This window comes from Leuciscus leuciscus, assembly GCF_965113295.1.
Source record: "Leuciscus leuciscus genome assembly, chromosome: 8".
NCBI lineage: Eukaryota > Metazoa > Chordata > Actinopteri > Cypriniformes > Leuciscidae > Leuciscus > Leuciscus leuciscus.
Genome location: NC_138732.1, coordinates 42,207,762 through 42,227,351, shown reverse-complemented (window position 1 = coordinate 42,227,351; position 19,590 = coordinate 42,207,762). Strand labels below are relative to the sequence as shown.

The following is a 19,590-nucleotide window of genomic DNA, read 5'->3' as shown; positions in this document are numbered from 1 at the left end:
TAAAGCGTTGGATGCAGTGGTGTAAAGCGTGGGATGCATTGGTGTAAAACGTGGGATGCAGTGGTGTGAAGGGTGGGATGCAGTGGTGTAAAGCGTGGGATGCAGTGGTGTAAAACGTGGGATGCAGTGGTGTGAAGGGTGGGATGCAGTGCTATAAAGCGTCGGATGCAGTGATGTAAAGCGTGGGATGCAGTGGTGTAAAGCACGCCGTCACTGGACTCTAGAGCAGTGGAGACGTGTTCTCTGGAGTGACGAATTACGCTTCTCTGTCTGACAAGTCTGGGTTTGGCGGTTGCCAGGAGAACGGTACTTGCCTGACTACATTGTGCCAAGTGTAAAGTTTGGTGGAGAGGGGATTATGGTGTGGGGTTGTTTTTCAGGGGTTGGACTTGGTCCTTTAGTTCCAGTGAAAGGAACTCTTAATGCTTCCGCATACCAAGACATTTTGGACAATTTTATGCTCCCAACTTGACTGCGCACCAGTGCACAAAGCAAGGTCCATAAAGACATGGATGAGCAAGTTTGATGTGGAGGAACTTGACTGTCCTGCACAGAGTCCTGACCTCAAGCCAAGACCTCACCTTTGGGATGAATTAGAGCGGAGACTGAGAGCAAGGCCTTCTCGTCCAACATCAGTGCCTGACCTCACAAATGCACTTCTAGAAGAACTGTCAAAAATTCCCATTACCACACTCCTAAACCTTGTGGAAAGTCTTCCCAGAAGAGTTGAAGCTGTTATAGCTGCAAAGGGTGGGACAACTCCATATTATTAAACCCTACGGATAAAGAATGGGATGTCATTAAAGTCCATGTGCATGTAAAAGGAAGATGTCCCATAACTTTTGGCAATATAGTATGTGAAAGAGCAACCTTTGATCAATTATATGTTCCTCTGGGTCCGCATCTACAGTATTGGTTATGATGAATCTTAGATATACTGTTTTTCACCTACTATATAGTCTGGAAGTATGTGTTTCGGATGCAGTCCCAAGCTGTCAGTAACGCTCTGTTTAGTTCTTGTCTCAATGAAGCCCCTCCTTCTGAAAAGCACACTGTGCTCTGATTGGTCGGCTGGATCAGTGTGTTGTGATTGGTCAAGCGCTTTGAGTGTGTTTGGGAAATGTCTCACCCCTTACCATAACTGCAACACACTACTAACTAACTCAACCAGACCCCACCCCTTTATTCTGCGTATTCATTATTTAAATGAGGAATATTGTGACGTGTTCGTCAACTCGAGATTACAATTACAACAGGGATTTCTAGCTCTGACCGTACAAATATGACCCAATGACCCAAAATGCCTTCTAGGTTAACATGACCAGGTCACTGTGAAGAATCTGGTACCATTTTAATACAGGAGATTATTTTGCCTGCAGTTGTGTTTTATACCCTACAGCACAAGCACAGTAAGCAGGCCCTAAAACGCTGCACACATCCAGTATCTATTGCTGCGTGCGTTGAATTACAAACAAGCGATGCAGTATGTGCCCTCATCTGTCTCTGCCTAGGGGTTAACCCCTGCTAACGGCTTATGTATTACTCTGGTCATATATCACACTGACAGGTTAACAGTCAGCGCTCCAGACGACTGCTACACACAGCATCCGTGTGGAAGGAACGCATAAATCCATATGGAAAAGATCTGGCACACAGAATCACTGCATCATGCCAATTTAACAGTGAATCTTTGGGTTGCACTGGATGATTTCAAAATGCTGCCCTAATACCCTGGTGGAAAAAAATGCTAATTGCAGCCAGACTAATTATCAGTATACTTCAAGTGTGTTAATGATTAGTTAACTTGAAGTGTGCTAATTTTGTACTAAGTATATTTTAGTTCTAATTAAATTGTAGTAAAGCGTAACTTTAAGTGTATTTAGTGTACTTTTGTGTGCTAAATTGGAACAACTTCAAGTATACTTTTAGTATATGCCTGTGTAGGGACTAATTACATGCTTGAGTTTGGATATTGAAGTGTACTTTATTTGTGTTACAAGTACATTACAAATTTATTACGAGTGTCTTCGAAACATACAAGCAATATACCATAAGTGTATTATATTTGAGTAAAAAGTATATGCTCAGTAATACCCTTTGGCTTAATCCAAATACTACAAATTGCACACTTTGTCTTCAATAACAAATGCACATTAATAAACAAATATTTCTTAGCTATACTTATAGATATAGCTATACAATATCCTATTGTCTACTTTAATGTATTTTGAAAGTATACTTTCAATGCATTGTTACAATGATAATTTTCAGAACACAGCTAAGTGCAAATAAATACACTTTATTAAAATAAACAGAATTTTCACCAAGTAGATTTTTCTAAAATATGTAAAAAAAAAAGTGTGTTAAAAGTTGTATTGTGAAAATAGGTGAAAGCATGATGCTAATATACTTTTAACATATTTAAAGATAGTAAAAAATATTGTTAGTATATTTGCAATGTACCATTGAAAAAGGGAATATATATTTCAAATACAATAAGGAATAAATTTTTTTCACTAGGGTATCTCTAAGCCCCGTGTAAGTCTGCTATCAGACACCTTCCAAATGTCTCAGATTCTCATTCCTCGGTGCCGTCCAGCTGTGTCTGTGGGCCGTTTTTTGGCAGAAAATGCGTTTGCACAAGTCCAACACCCTCATAAATGTTTTTGTGTGCAGTGGAGAGTTGAAGCCAGGCCCATTGAGTTTTCTCGTCTGTGTCATCCTCACATCTGGGGAGAGTAAATGAGAAACGCTGCGGATGAGAAGTGACCGCTCACACTGTGAGCCGCTTAATGCTTGTCATAAATCTTTTGGAGTCAGCGTGTCGGCATCTCAATCTTTCGCTTTCAAAGTGAGCAAACCATTTGAAGACAGATCACATTTAAACCACACAACTTGACGTGTTTAGCAAGATGCAGAGTGTTTCTAGATCATTTAGCAGAGAGTTGCATCAGCTGGGTTTAAGAAACATGATATAGGCCTATATAACAAAAATGCCTTCAAATGTATACACTGGGTTTTCTGTCAGGAATCAAGACTTCGTTCTTGTATAACAGTGCAGAGATATTTTCTCCCTGTCATGTCATATGCAGATATCACAGACATGATGAAGGACGTTTTGGTTTTTATGTCTTCTTAATTTCCCTTTGGCAGTTTCCATCGGCCATGATTGTTAATATCTCAGTTTGAATTATTCATCTGAAGCCTGTCTCGTTTTTCACAAAAATTTTATGATAAGACTTTCATTTATAAATAGTTTAACTCGTTAAGTCCCCCTGTGGTGAAAATCCAGCTTTTAATGTTGTTTATGTGTCTATGTGGTGTTTTTAATATGCTTTAAGACAAACCATGTGTAAATTCATAAGTTGACAGCATTGCTGAGTATTTCCTCCTTAAAACTGCAGTGAACCAAAGACAGTCTCAAACACACGCTTTGAAATCGCTGGTGTTTCTGACGTCACAAACTACCTTGTAACCAATCAGATCAATGTGTGATCGTCAACCAGTGGATCTCTGAGCTGAGTGAGTGAGTGGAGGCGGGGCTCATTTGCATATTCATAGAACCTCGCATACTAAATGAGGCAAGAGTGTCGAGTTACATTCAAGATATTTTACAGTAAGACATGAAGACATTGAGTTTTAAGGAAAAACATTTAAATATGTTATTTTGGTGATCAAATAGGAGTTTTAAGGGATCAAATTATTGACTACAGGGGGACTTTAATACGTAACTCTCATGCTGTGGCAACATATGGTAGGTTTAATAATAGTTTGTTCATTTGCAGCAGCTTTACCACAGTTCTTTAATTGAGCCAGTACCTATTACCTTCACTATTTGTCTATGACAAAACACTTGTGACTCCTGCACTGTAGGTTATATAAAGTGATCCCCTTCATGTTAGTATTACATATGACAGTCTAAAAATAACAGCTTCTGTAGTTTGCTGTAGTTTTGCAGAAGAATCAAACAGCAGAGACTCAGAGCGTGCACAAGCGAATAAATGCTTCACATTCTTATTCACTCAAACTACGGGCCAGATTTACTGACAGCTTGTGCCAGTGCAAACCCTCTTTTGGCGTTAAAAAAATACTGTCAGGATTTACTAAAGACACGCAGTGAAAAATTTGCGCTGAAAAGGCGTGAACAGGGTTTATTATTGCATATGCATTTGTAGGAGTTTTCCTTTCAGGAACAAAATGTATGTGAGGAGAGTATTTAAATGAATCATGCAAGGTGATTTACTAAGGTTTGCGCTAGAGCAGAGATACCTCTGCTCACCAAAGATATATCAAGCAGTCTTTTGTCCCTTTGTGCAGTCCATACATGACAGGTCACAGTTCACAGATATTTGAGGTTAATTTTTAATACAAATTTTTGTTAAGTTTCTTGAGTCTGACCATTTAATGTTCATCAGAGAGAAAATACTCTCTACAAAGGCATTTGAGCCATGGCACACTGAGGACAAATGAGACAATCCTGAACATGTTGATCAAGTTGGCTTCCCATATGTTTTGGAAAACTGCGTCCCGACCTCTCACTGGTGGATTTTGTGGTATTCTGTGTGGCTTTCTTTATTTCGTTTTCACTAGCACAAAACTCTTCATAGAGTTGGTCCGTACTCACTGTCTCTGTGATTTTGAGGGAATCACCCCCTGCTCCAGATCCGTGAAGGAGAGCTCCTCATGGTGGCCCATTGGGTTCAGTTTCATCATCACATTTTCTGATGCGAAATCAAACCATTGGTCAATGTATGCAATGACTTCAGAAAGTCGTTTTGCTGCTTTGATCTCTGTGCTGACACTTGTTTGTCCCATAGACTGTAAAAAAAATATGGACGTAGTGTCATGACAGCAGGGAAAGATATCGCATTTGTATATTAGATCTGTTTATTAAAGTGACAGCAGCGCAATATACAGAACCTACTGCAATATATGCTGTCAATATGAATCAAACAACAAAAGAAAAACTGCTCTTAACTGAATAACTTTAGTAGCTTTAATAAGAATAGATTTCTTGAATGCTGCTGTTTTAAATGCCCTGTTGAGGAGATGAGCATGACGGACTGTGTACAGCTCACCGAGGGCGGAGTCTATGCTAAAAGGGCGGAGTCCGTCAGCAGTGGTGGGCGGGGCCTGTTGCCGTGACGTCACACTGCTAGAATCTGCAAACGGCTTGTTCTGAGACACTGGGTGCTTCTCAAGATCCCTCCTCATCTCCTCGCTCCTCCGTCCTCCATCCTATGACCCGGAAACCGATCGAGCTCAGCCATCTTGAAGGACATCTCAATTCTCTAATCGCACCGCGAGGAGTCGAGGAGTGAGGATCGAGGAGTGAGGAGCTTCCCGAGGAGTCATGAGCGAGGAAACACAGGTGGATCGACTAAACGTTTTATCGACTAAACGTGACGCACGTATAAATTCTCCTCTCCCTTCACATCGGTCACAATCATTTTAATTTATACTTTACCTTTGCAGTTTAAATAAACCACACATCTAACATATTTCAACAGGGTATCTTGCTTTATTATTATTTATTATGAATTTCTTAAATAACCAAACTTCAACAACATAAGGACAGATCCTCTGAGCGCTGCTGATGACGCTGTGAAGTGACGGTCGAGTGATCAAGTATTCCAATGTATAAAAAAGCTTTCATTCGATCCCTCCGTCCTCGTGTCTCTCCCTCGTATCCTACCGGAGTGGAGCTGAGACGGAGGTAAGGAAGCGAGGAAAGGAAACGAGGATTAGCAAATAAGAATTGAGAAGCACCCACTGTTTATGATTTATGGGGATTAAAATAGAGTGGGTGGATTTTCACTATTATAGGGTGGTTGTTTTTATTTTTCATAATTTTGTTGTGTGGTTTTTTCAACTTGAATAGTTAGAAGAGAAAGGTTGAGCGTGGAATATCCTTATTAGAGAGCTAAGGGTGAAAGGTCAAAAGTTAGGGTCAGTGACTAGCTTTTCTTCAGAGTGCTTGGAGGAACACAGTTGTTGAAATGTAAGAAAGCAAATAAATACAGTGTTCCTGACAAACATCGTCTCAGGCTTCGAGTTTCCTTCCTGCTGTACCTGTTATCGGATGTGATTTATTTGAATTTCATTGGCTGAACCAAGCTCAAATTCTGCAGAACAAAAACCACCTCATTAAAGTTTATGTTGTGGTTGTTGCTTTTTTCTTTCGGCTGTTGGTCTGGGAATCATCCAGTTGACATTGATCTCAAAGACATAAGACCAAAGCAGATGTAATGTGCGTTTTCATGGAAAAACAATTATTAATTTGAGCCATGTCACATTTATCCGACATACAGTGGTGATATCCAACAATCAATCCCTCGAGGTGAAAAAACTCCACCAGGATGTTCATGTTGAACTGTAAACATGTCATTGACTCGCCATCAAATATTTACCATACTCTATTGTGGGCTTGTGAGGCCGGATGCGTCTGAAACAGATGGATTGTGCACTTGAAATGCACTGGTCCAGAAATATTCCTTCTGATTGACATGTGTGCTTATGGAGTCACAGGGACAGGCATGGAAATCAATTTGCTCTGCTGGTCTGAAGAGAAAGAGAGGAGATGCCGCTTCAAAGGTTTCTCACTCTCCGTATGTGTGAATCTCTGTCATAGCTGAGCCAAACCAACAGAACAAAACTCATTCATCATATTATATACAGCCTTGTTATATACTCTACTCTCTTCACAACAACACAGACACAGGTCGGTTCCTTAAAACGGGCGTTTTAATTCTTTGGCTCGTCTTGTTTACGCCTTGAGAACTGCATTCATAAATGAACTCGTTGGCTGCTTGTCATGAAAAAGAGGTCCTTGAGTCCTTAGTTTTACAAAATCCTCTTTACTGTCCCCTTTGACTTTAGACAACACTTATTTTGCCTCGTTAGGCGTCCGCTCATCATCAGTCCATCGGGGGCGACGCAATATTTTGTCATTTCGCTAAAGTGACGCATTCTCGCGCCTTACATTGAGGCATAAATGAATTTACATAACATGACATCAAATACACATTTTTACATTGTATCTCTTATAGGTCAATGCATGAAATTGTGGATTTAATAATAAATTAATTAATTATGAAACAAATGCATAGAATATCTGCATAACAGCAATTGCACTATGTTTTAAAATGTGAAAAATCCTCTTGCTTACTGCTTCAGTGAATTCAAAACCTGATTTACATGTACTCTAGAGAAATGTCAGAGGCAGCGTTGTCTGAATTCCTCAGAGGTGTGGCTGTAGATAAGGAGGTTGTGATTAATAAAGCTTCTCGTGGGATGCTTCAGGTTATTTTCAGGCCATGGGTAAAAAGTTTGATTCATTTGGTTTATTAAACTCAAAATTGACCCCATTTACTAACTAGACCTCCCTTGAAATTGATTAATGATAGCCAATGCTTGCAAAACCAAATAAAGGAATGAATTACTATACTGTACAATAAGCTATTGTTTTAGGCTACTGTGGCCTTTCGTCAGTAATGTAAAAACATCCTGGGCTGCGTTTCCCAAAAGCATCGTAAGTCTAAGTAGATCGTATAACAATTGCCATCAATGCTCTCTACGATCAAATTAGCTTCTGTTTTATTAAGAAATGCATCACATTCATAAGATATAGTAGATAATGACTCTTTCAAACACCTCCTGTATGATATTCAGTTGCACAAATGGTTGTATTTTTCTGTGACAAGACGATTTCCTCTCTATAAACTTGTCTATTAAAGTAACACTTGCTGATGTGATTTGTGAAGTGATTTGGAGGCTTTTGTTTTGATTGTCATCGTTTGGCGTTAATTCGATCCAGGTGCTCCTCATAACTCCTCATGACATGTTCATACTCCCGTTTCCTCCGAGAGACATTTATGCCATCAGCACTCACAGACCAATTAACGTTTTCACAATGACCTTTTGACCTCTCTGTCCCACTGTCAGCCAAACACAAACCAGATTAAGGGCCTTTTAATGTGCTCTAGAAACTTTTAGTTAAAACATCAGTAGACAGTAAAGCACATCTGTTGATGGTGGTCTGGGCAAATCCAATTGAATATCTAACGATCTGAAAGTCAATCCCAGTTAATGGATAATACCAGCGGAACTGAGGTGCAATTTTGTCTGAAATACATAATGAGAACTTAATTGACAAACACAAACAAAGCAAATCAGTTATTACATGTTCATTATATAAAATGTGTCTTTTAAAAAAAAAGTAATACTGCCTACAGGTGAAGCCATATTTACTGTTGTGGTCAGGGAATTTTTGAGTGTCATCCAGGCATTTCAAAAACTCACACAATCAGAAATTCTGCATGAGGGCAAACGATAAGCATCAGGCAGGCAGGCAGACAGAAGAAGGCAGAAGAGTAAAGTTCCAACACAAAGTTGAATATGTCCAAAAGGCAGGCAAACAGGCAGGGCAACACACACTTATGGTATCAGTGATCAGACAAAGAATGAATGTGAGGGACCAACTTATATAGAAAACACTAACAAGGATAATTAATAGAAAACAGCTGAAACCAATTAACTCATACTGACGGTAACTAAGAAGACGAGTGGCGGGAATCAGAACAAGGCATGTGACAAATGAAAACAAACATACAGAACATAATGCTGACAGTACGCCCCCCGGCGGAAAGGTGCGACCTCGCCTGAGAGATGGAGAAGAGGGAGTGACGGTGGAGGCTTTGGAGGTGGCCGAGGAAATGGAGAGAGGGGAAGGCGAAGGGATGGCAGAAGCAGGCAGATGGGACTGTGGAGGCACAGATGGGACTGTGGAGGGGCAGATGGACGTTCCCAGATGTTGCCGACCCAGAGCGCGGCCAGGACGATAGCCCACAGCGGAGTGGATGGAGGAAAGAGCCATGATGGTAACTTGATGGGCACCATCCTGGTGACGATCGACGGACAGGCAGTCGCTGGAAGAGCCCCTCGCGCAGATGTAGAGCCAAGGAAGCAATGACCTGCCGATGACCTAAGCGGCCGCGACGGAGCTGCAGTGACGACCCCCCGAGAAGGAAGCGGGGATCCTGAGGCCTGAGGACGAGCTGGTGTGACCGAGGGTGGAGGTGACGACTGAGGGAAGGCGGAGCTTGACGTAGCCGAAGGGCCGAATGTCAACGCTGGAGTCTTGGGAGGAAGGAGCACAGGCGCAGAAGCCAGGGCGACGGGTCGAAGGGGGATCGGAGCACTCCGAGGCTGGAGGCCCAAACCCCCCAGAAGGGATTGGCTCCTTGCAGGTCCAAGGTGGAACCACGCCACTGAGAGGTGGTGACACTAATGGACCAATGGGAGACGAAGACGACTGGGTGGTAGCAGTGGCTGAGGACTGAGGACGGGCATAGAGAGACGAACAGGATTCAACAAAAAACAAAGTGCTACCAACAGCAGTCAGGAGAGGTGGTGGGAGAGAGAGGCTGGGCGGGATTAACATGACTGAAGAAGACGACTGACATACGGGTAAGTTCATGGGGTAAAAGGGATCCAACTCTCTTGAAAAATGTCCATAGAGTCTAGCTGGTACTCACTCTCAGTGACCTGAAGGTGGATGGGGCTCGCTTCCATTCCCTCGAACTCCACGAGGACTCCCACGATGATGGACGGTGTTGCCGGCTCACACCCCTGGTCAGACTCTCCAAGATGCTTCTTCTCAGGGGCGGTGGTGGGTGCTGTCCTCTTTTCGTCACGGCAGGCGGAAGCTTCCAGTCTTTTCAGGCTCAGGCGTAAGATCCGTCGATCGGGGTGGTGCCGGGCTAGGCTCTGGGTCGGGCTGTGGCGGCTGTATGGATGGGGGGTAGACCCTCTCCAGACACCTGATGACGGCCTCCTTCCAGCAAAGTCCTTGGGTGTCTGGAAGGTCCACAGGATGTTGATAGTTAACCCCGATCCAATACAGCGATTTCAGCGCCTCGTTGTCGTAAGGGGTACAAACGACGAGACGGCAAAACTCTACAGTGAAGTCCAAAATGGTATGACTTATGGCCAACGCAGCAATCTTCGCTGCAAAATCTTCAATCTTCAAAAGCAAACACTAGCGAGGATAATTAATAGAAGACAGCTGAAACCAATGAACTAATACTGACGGTAACTAAGGAGACAGTCGAGTGGCGGGAATCAGAACAAGGCATGTGACAAATGAAAACCAACAGAAAGTCCATGAAAACAGAAACAAACTGAACATAATGCTGACACCCTCGCAGATTTCGCAGAATTCACTTCTGCGTGAGCTGTGTTTCATAAATCGCTACACTACTGACAATATACAATGGACTTTTTGTCTGCAAATTTTATTGAAAATTCGTTAGTGTGACCGCCCCTTAATATGGTTTCCCTTTAACAGTTTACAGCTGGTACTGAGATGCATTTTGGTCGATCAGATCACAAGTGGACGACACTAAATACAGGTGTAAACGGGATCTGAAACGTTTTGAGCTTGTCCACTTTCCACCACTTCCAGAGGTAGTCGAAAACGCATTAGATTTCACTAAGAAATCAGGACAAAAGTGGTTGAAAGTGGACAAAAGAGACAGATTAAAACACCAGGTGTAAATGGGAATGTCTCCCTCGTCTATTAGTGATCCGGTCTTAATACCAGCTGTAAATAGGGCTATTGAGATTTCATTGAGCGTGCACCTGAATTGGCATAAATTCCATTTGCCTGTAACACAGACATTTTATAAACATTGTATCTAGGTTCACCTAATGCAATCATTGCACCTAATGCATCTAGGCGAAACTGCATCCAAGCATCTGTCAGGAATGGTTATTAGAGCCTGGAACATTTTGACTGTTCTTAGATTCTGCTGTGAACTCACTGATGGTAAATTCACTCTTGATGATGACGATGATGATGATGATGATGATGATGATATTCTCTTCCTCTAGGTCTGGTGACTGGGTTTTCTATGAGTCCACCCACCCTTGACAACACCAAAGACCAGCTCGTGATTGACGCTAACGACACATTGACCATTACATGCAGGTACAATCCAATGAACTATACTAAACTCTGTCCAAAAGTATTTTAATCAGCATTTTGCTATTTTGTTTTATTATTATTATGCATGCTGCTCTTATGAACTCGTATTAACCACCTCACACTTATCCACTCTCTGCATTTCTCCTGTTCTCTAGCTTGTTTCCTAATCTATTTGTCAAAAAAACCTGGCATTGTATATAGCATTGTACATATGAATATTGTTGGTAAGTCGCTTTGGATAAAAGGGTCTGCTAAATGAATAAATGTAAATATATAATAGGAATTATTTGTTCTTTTAGAAATTAATTTGTCACATGACAGCCATTTAAACTAGTAAAAGGTGATGTACATTTTTTTTATGTTAAATTACATTTTCTTAACCCAGTTTATTGACTACAATTAGTATGCCATTCATGGGTTTATCTCCCCAAAACTGTAAACATTGAGTCTCTTAGACACCATCAGAACAGTGAGAGCGGTTCGCTGAGATCTGTCATTCTCTTTCAGCTCACCCACTAGCGAGAGTTTAAGGCGTGGCTACTGTAACAGACTGAGAGTTTGGGGTGTGGCTACTGTAACAGGCTGAGAGTTTGGGGTGTGGCTACTGTAGCAGACTGAGAGTTTGGGGTGTGGCTACTGTAACAGGCTGAGAGTTTGGGGTGTGGCTACTGTAACAGGCTGAGAGTTTGGGGTGTGGCTACTGTAACAGGCTGAGAGTTTGGGGTGTGGCTACTGTAGCAGACTGAGAGTTTGGGGTGTGGCTACTGTAACAGGCTGAGAGTTTGGGGTGTGGCTACTGTAGCAGACTGAGAGTTTGGGGTGTGGCTACTGTAACAGGCTGAGAGTTTGGGGTGTGGCTACTGTAACAGGCTGAGAGTTTGGGGTGTGGCTACTGTAGCAGACTGAGAGTTTGGGGTGTGGCTACTGTAACAGGCTGGGAGTTTGGGGTGTGGCTACTGTAGCAGACTGAGAGTTTGGGGCGTGGCTACTGTAACAGACTGAGAGTTTGGGGCGTGGCTACTGTAACAGACTGAGAGTTTGGGGTGTGGCTACTGTAACAGACTGAGAGTTTGGGGTGTGGCTACTGTAGCAGACTGAGAGTTTGGGGTGTGGCTACTGTAACAGACTGAGAGTTTGGGGTGTGGCTACTGTAACAGGCTGAGAGTTTGGGGTGTGGCTATTGTAACAGACTGAGAGTTTAGGGCGTGGCTACTGTAGCAGACTGAGAGTTTGGGGTGTGGCTAATGTAACAGACTGAGAGTTTGGGGTGTGGCTACTGCAGCAGACTGAGAGTTTGGGGCGTGGATACTGGAGCAGACTGAGAGTTTGGGGTGTGGCTACTGTAGCAGACTAAGAGTTTGGGGTGTGGCTACTGTAACAGGCTGAGAGTTTGGGGTGTGGCTACTGTAACAGACTGAGAGTTTGGGGCGTGGCTAATGTAACAGACTGAGAGTTTGGGGTGTGGCTACTGTAGCAGACTGAGAGTTTGGGGCATGGCTAATGTAACAGACTGAGAGTTTGGGGTGTGGCTACTGTAGCAGACTGAGAGTTTGGGGTGTGGATACTGTAACAGGCTGAGAGTTTGGGGCGTGGATACTGTAGCAGACTGCGAGTTTGGGGCGTGGCTACTGTAGCAGGCTGAGAGTTTGGGGCGTGGCTACTGTAGCAGACTGAGAGTTTGGGGTGTGGATACTGTAGCAGACTGAGAGTTTGGGGTGTGGATACTGTAGCAGACTGAGAGTTTGGGGTGTGGATACTGTAGCAGACTGAGAGTTTGGGGTGTGGCTACTGTAGCAGACTGAGAGTTTGGGGTGTGGCTACTGTAGCAGACTGAGAGTTTGGGGTGTGGATACTGTAGCAGACTGAGAGTTTGGGGTGTGGATACTGTAACAGACTGAGAGTTTGGGGTGTGGCTACTGTAGCAGACTGAGAGTTCGGGGCGTGGATACTGTAGCAGACTGAGAGTTTAGGGTGTGGCTACTGTAGCAGGCTGAGAGTTTGGGGTGTGGCTACTGTAGCAGACTGAGCGTTTGGGGTGTGGATACTGTAGTTTGGATACTGTAGCAGACTGAGAGTTTGGGGTGTGGATACTGTAGCAGACTGAGAGTTTGGGGTGTGGCTACTGTAGCAGACTGAGAGTTTGGGGTGTGGAGCAGGCTGAGAGTTTGGGGTGTGGATACTGTAGCAGACTGAGAGTTTGGGGTGTGGAGCAGGCTGAGAGTTTGGGGTGTGGCTACTGTAGCAGACTGAGAGTTTGGGGTGTGGCTACTGTAGCAGACTGAGAGTTTGGGGTGTGGATACTGTAGCAGACTGAGAGTTTGGGGCGTTACTGAAGGCTTGTTCGACTTGAACCGGCGCTGCACAGGCCGATCAGTGAATTACATCAAAATACCGCGAGAGCAAATAGAGAGCAGACGGCTCCTTAAGCTTTCGAATAGCTCTTGCGGTACTTTGATGTCATAAACCGATCGGTGTGTGCAGCGCCAGTTCAAGTCGAACAAGCCTTGAGAGTTTGGGGTGTGGCTACTGTAGCAGACTGAGAGTTTGGGGGTGTGGCTACTGTAACAGGTGGAGCCTGAAGCGTTCCATGGGAAAAGACATTCAGCTTCAGATACAGGACTAAATCACTGCATTTAAACCTACAAAGATTAAACAGGTCATGAACACATCAAAGCAACGGGTCATTGTGATGCAACGCACTACAACTAAAGCTTCAATGCAGCATCATTATGTACCTGTTCAGAAAGATAAATGTATATATTTAAATGCAGAAATTATAAATGTTTATAATGTTTACCTTAATGTGTCCAGTATAGACAGACTTAAACAGTTGTAGTGCGTCATGTCATAAATGAACCTGATGTGTTGGATGGGTTTATTATAAGTGATGCGCTCATGTTCCCTCTAGTCTAGACAGAGTGTTAGTGACTCAATTGCTTTCTCGTCTAGCACAGCTAAAAGTAATATGTTGGAGCTTTTGAAAGCTATTGAGAGCTTTTTATTGATATTTACCTGATCACAAGCACCCGTAAGAGCTTTATTTGTGATGTTTGAGTTGAGGGATGCGCGACGCGTGAAAGGAACGTTTGCAAAATATGCTTTATTTTTGTAATCCTGCTTGGTTCCAGTGTCATACTTCAGCTTCAAGATACAAATTTAAAGAAATTGTGAACAGTTCCAGGACCTAAAATGTACATTTTCCCCCTCACACTTACATAGATTCTTTCTAAAAAATCTTTATATTCATAAAAGTAAAGTCCATGGACACATTATATATCAACAACCCTAATGCATCTAGGTTAAATTTCTTTTTGGTGCTGAATGGGATGAAATGTCTAGTTAAATAAACAATCAAGACCTGGATTTGGTCGTTTTTGATTGCATAATTGGATAAGCCTGTGAGGCATTACAAAAACAAGGAGAATGTTACATTTGGAATTGATTTGATAGTTAAGTTTATAAATAAATGTGGTATGAAAATACAGGGAGGCTATCCAACATATTTAAGTCTAATCCCTTAAAAATTTGCAGACGTTTCTCGCCAAGAATTCCCAGAATAAATTGTTTTTCAGCAGTTACAAACATTATTCCTTTCGGGCCACCGCTCAGTGTGATCGATGAGCAGTATTAAGCAAAGCCATGGCTGGCGTTCAGAAATCACTGTATTTCATAATCTTATTGAGGAACACATCAGTTTAAATGTCATTGCCTTTTCCTTTGCCATCTACAAATCTGTCTATTACAAGGGACTCAAGCACTGGTTTCAAGACGTGCACAATACTCTTTTTAAGTGAAAACAAACAGCTTTGCAAGAAATGAAGGCAAGCATTACTATTATTTCTCATACTTAGGATTAAAGGATTAGTTCACCCCAAAATGAAAATTTCCTAATAATTTACTCACCCCAATGCCATCCAAGATATCCATGTAACCAATGAAGTCCATTGTTAGAAGAAAAATCCAGAAATGTTTTCCTCAAAAAACATAATTTCTCTCCCACTGAGGAAAGAAAGACATGGATATCTTGGATGGCATTTGGGTGAGTAAATTATTAAGAAATTTTCATTTTGGGGTGAACTAATCCTTTAAGAATTTAAACAACCCACTCCTCTATATGATATTTCATCTTGAGAGAAGACTGCTATTACTTTTCTAAATGTGTTGGTAGTAAGGCATTACAAGTAACGCGAGTTACACAATCAGATTACTTTTTTCAAGGAACCAGTAAAGTAACTCATTACTTTTAAATTTACAACAACATTTTTGAGTTACTTTTTCAAATAAGAAACGCAAGTAACTTAGTTTTTTCATGTATTGACTGACAGCTCTCCTGTCCTCATGTAGAGAGGAATTGTGGGTAAGTGTTGCATGTGTAACATGTTGCGCTGTGTGTGAACATGATGGTTACTGTAGTTCTAGACTAAACGCGAACATTTACTCATCTCAATGCCGATCTAGCAAAAGTGGATTCGGACTTAGTGAACTTAGACCATGCGCTTAGATCATTAAAATAGGGCCCATGGTGTGAAACGGCCTTTACTTTTGCCAAAAATATCACTTTTTTTGTTATTAAAAGCATGCAAGCCCAGCTCAGGTGACAAAAAGTAACGCAAAGTCATGCAATGCATTACTTTCCAAATAAAGTAACTAGTTAATGCAGGTAGGTCCTTTTTTATGGACTAGCGCAATATTGCAAGCGATTAGTTTTAAAAGTAACTTTCCCCAACACTGGTTTAGACTTACAAAAAATAGAATAAAAAATCACAGATTTATATTAAAGGAGGAACATTAATCAAACTTTATCTAATTTGTCAGTTTTGTCTTGATGGTATGAGTTGTGGGTATAAACACATTTTTCACTCAGATTTAATCTCCTCAAGCTCAAAATGTAGGTTGTGTGCCATGACTTTGTGTGATTATACTCCAGGGGACAGCGGATTCTGGACTGGAGCTGGCCTGAAGAGTCTTTGATTAAAATCGAGATTACTGATCGTCAGCATCAGCAGTCTCCCGAGCCCACGCCGGGCCACAGAGCCGTCAGGGTGAAGGAGTGTCAAGGGGAGGCTGGGAAACCCTACTGTAAGTCCTTAATACTGCCCGACGCCCAGGCCAATGACTCCGGACGCTACCGCTGCTTCTACCAGGACATCAAAGCTGTCATCGATGGGACCACGGCAGCCAGCACTTTTGTCTTTGTGCGAGGTGAGAGCTGTGAAGCGTTCTCTTTTGCTTCATTAATGTTATTTTACTGCATTTTCATATCGTTTTCCTATTAAAAAGGCTACATATCCTTTATTCTTCTTTACATTCCCGGACAGCAACATAGTGTCGGCCCAGATCCGGCCCACATCTGGGCCGTGTGCAATCTATGTGTGCCAGATGTGGGCCGGATCTGGGCCGACACTATGTTGCAGTCTGGGTTACAGTCTCAGATTTATATTTGCCATTTTTCTTCAACTTTAGATACTTTGAAGAATATGCAACCTTGTCATTCCCTCATGTAAATTACATGAAGTATGTCAATTATAAAAGTAGGACTGCAATAATATGACAAAAAAATCATTATCACTCTTGATATTGTATTAATGATTATTAGTGTCGATTAGTAGAATATATTTTTGTGAGGAAATGGCTCGTCATATTCTTGCTACACTGAAGCTAAGAACTGTTCGTGAATTGGTTTTACGCATTAGAAAACTGTCTTCACATTGAGACTTTACATTGGTTATTTTAATAGTATGAAAGACAAAACGGTTATTCAAACTGGAAATAAATGACATGGAGTAAGCAGGCAAAGAATGGTTCCCCATCACTTCCATTTGATGCAAATTCTGCGATCGGTTTATGATGAGACAACTCTGATTGGCCATTACATTTAACATTCATTATATCATCAACATTCATCAACATTCATCATAAGCTCAACAGAATCATGTCCGATTGGTTATAGTGTTCAAAGCTGCAGTATCTTGTTAATTATTCCAGCATGAAGCCGCGAGGACTCAAATGGTGTGTAAATGCTATCGTTTCCTGAGACTGAGCCTGTAGTTCTGGACAAATGGACTGCGATTCTTCCTCATTCTTTAGCCCATTTGTGCAAATACATACTTAACCTTTGAAAGAATAGATGCTATTTCTGAAGGAAAACATTTCCTTTAAAAGAAGTCATTTTTATCCTTATAGAGTTGTTGAATATCAATGTCTGGTCCCTTTTGCAATTTGTGGCATTTTCCTGAGGCAAATCAAATCACAAATCCCGTCTTTATTCGACTCCCTTCAAAGAATGCTTGGCCGGGCTGTCTTTGTCTAAAGTTTCTATTTTCTTTGGGGAACAGACAAAGACATCATAAACATCTCATTCAAAACATCAGCCCTCTTCAGAAGATCAGAGAAGATTGTACATGAACACGCTAAGAACATGTTTGCTTTGCCCCTGAGACGGCCCACGGTTACGAAAGAGCTTTTATACTGAATTAACTTAAGATAAGAAAGTGAATAAAAAGACGCTACATGATGCCAAAACGGCTGATATATCACCGACACAGAAGACATACCCTGCCAATGTCCTCCTTATCATAAATATGAAGAACATTTATGTTGAGTTTGATGATTTGAGCGCATTATCACCTCACTAATGTGGATGGGAGTGTAACTATAGTTTAATTTACTCATTAACATTACATTTGGATGTCAAGCCTGTCTGGATTCATATATATATGGGCCTTTTCAGCAAAAAAAAAAACTTTTATTCTTGTACATTTATTTGGGAAAAGGCTTTTGAATCCAGGCCTACTATTCCAGTACCAGTTTTTAATCTAAAAACCAACCAAAAATGGAAATTCTGCCATTTCCCAGTGTCATTTCACAATTTTTGTTGTTGTTGTTATTGTTGTTGAATCCAAAAGTCATTTTTGACAAACCTCAAGGCAGTTTTTCCCATACACCAGTACATTATAGTGACCAAAAAGCCACCGAAGTTCACATTTATCTAAACCGATGGACCTGGATTGGCTGGAAGATTGCATGATTGCATCGTTTTGGATTAGTTGGACATCACTGACACCAAAACGCCATTGATTCTTGCACGATTATCAGTGATTTTGGACTGTTCACCACACAAAACTAGTGTATACCATCAGAAGACATGGACTATGTGAGCCTTTTATTGATATATTTGGCCTTTTTTGGAGCTTGACAGACAGTTATTTTTAAATCTTACCTTAAAACTTTTTGGTTGCCCTTAAAAATGTTAGAAAGTACTGGGTAAAATAAGAAAACTACATGTGTTAAGGTGAGATTTAGGGGTAGGTTATTGCAAGAACTATAATGTGATACAGGACTGTAAAATAAAGTGCTACCAATTTTTTTTCTTTAGGTTGGCTTTTAGTTAAAGGGATAGTTCACTTTGAAATTAAATTTTGGTATGTTTTAGCTTACCTCAAGGGCATCCAAGATGTAGGTGTCTTTTTTTCCACAGTAGTTTCAATTTTGATATTTTTAGGTCAACCCGTTCTTGTCTGTCAGTCATATAATGCAGGTATATGGTCACTGTCTCAAAACACAAGCACAGAGTCCAAATTAAACAATTCCCCATCGTCCAAATTAAACAATTCCCCATCGTAAGTACACATTGATGGCCTCTTCTTATACACAGCCATGTCCGAGTGATCTGATCTGACGTGTGCGCAGACTGGTGCATAGATATATACACACTAGATGTCGCCTTGTCTACGGCAGTTCATTGGAACGAATGTCTTTAAGGCGACATCTAGTGTATATATCTATGCACCAGTCTGCGCACACGTCAGATCAGAGCACTTCGACATGGCTGCGTATAAGATGTAAAAACGATATAAATACTGTTCGTTTTCTCACACAAACCGCTCGTTTCGTGTCTTAGGCCATCAATGTGTACTTACGATGGGGAATTGTTTAATTTGGACGACGGGGAATTGTTTTAATTTGGACTCTGTGCTTGTGTTTTGAGACCGTGACCATAGACCTGCATTATATGACTGACAGACAAGAACGGTTTGACCTAAAAATATAAAAATTGAAACTACTGCGGAAAAAAAGACACCTACATCTTGGATGCCCTTGAGGTAAGCTAAAACATACCAAAAATTTATTTCAAAGTGAACTATCCCTTTAAGCGTTTTATCATTTATGTGCTTTTTTAATTTTTGTATTGTTAAAGTCCCCCTGTGGTGAAAATCCAGCGTGTAAATTCATAAGTCGACACCATTGCTGAGTATTTTCTCCTTAAAACTGCAGTGAACCAAAGACAGTCTCAAACACACGCTTTGAAATCGCTGGTGTTTCTGACGTCACAAACTACCTTGTAACCAATCAGATCAACGTGTGATCGTCAACCAGTGGATCTCTGAGCTGAGTGAGTGAGTGGAGGCAGGGCTCATTTGCATATTCATAGAACCTCACATACTAAATGAGGCAAGGGTGTCGAGTTACATTCAAGATATTTTAAGGCGTGAAGATTTTTTTTCAAGGAAAAAACTTTTAAATATGTAATTTTGGTGATCAAAGATGAGTTTTAAGGGATAAAATTATTGACTACAAGGGAGACAAGTGTTTAATTATTAATG

The 19,590-nt window shown here is 41.4% G+C and overlaps 1 protein-coding gene across 2 annotated transcripts in view; it reads left to right on the top strand.

Moving 5' to 3' along the window:
- The window catches only part of flt4 (fms related receptor tyrosine kinase 4), an 88,036-nt gene that overhangs the window by 13,965 nt on the left and 54,481 nt on the right, over positions 1-19,590 (top strand). For both annotated transcript variants that reach the window (XM_082178262.1, XM_082178261.1), the window contains exons 2-3: positions 10,894-10,990; positions 15,915-16,189. In XM_082178262.1, coding sequence (XP_082034388.1) covers positions 10,894-10,990; positions 15,915-16,189 — 372 coding nt within the window. The remainder of the gene's footprint in view (positions 1-10,893; positions 10,991-15,914; positions 16,190-19,590) is intronic.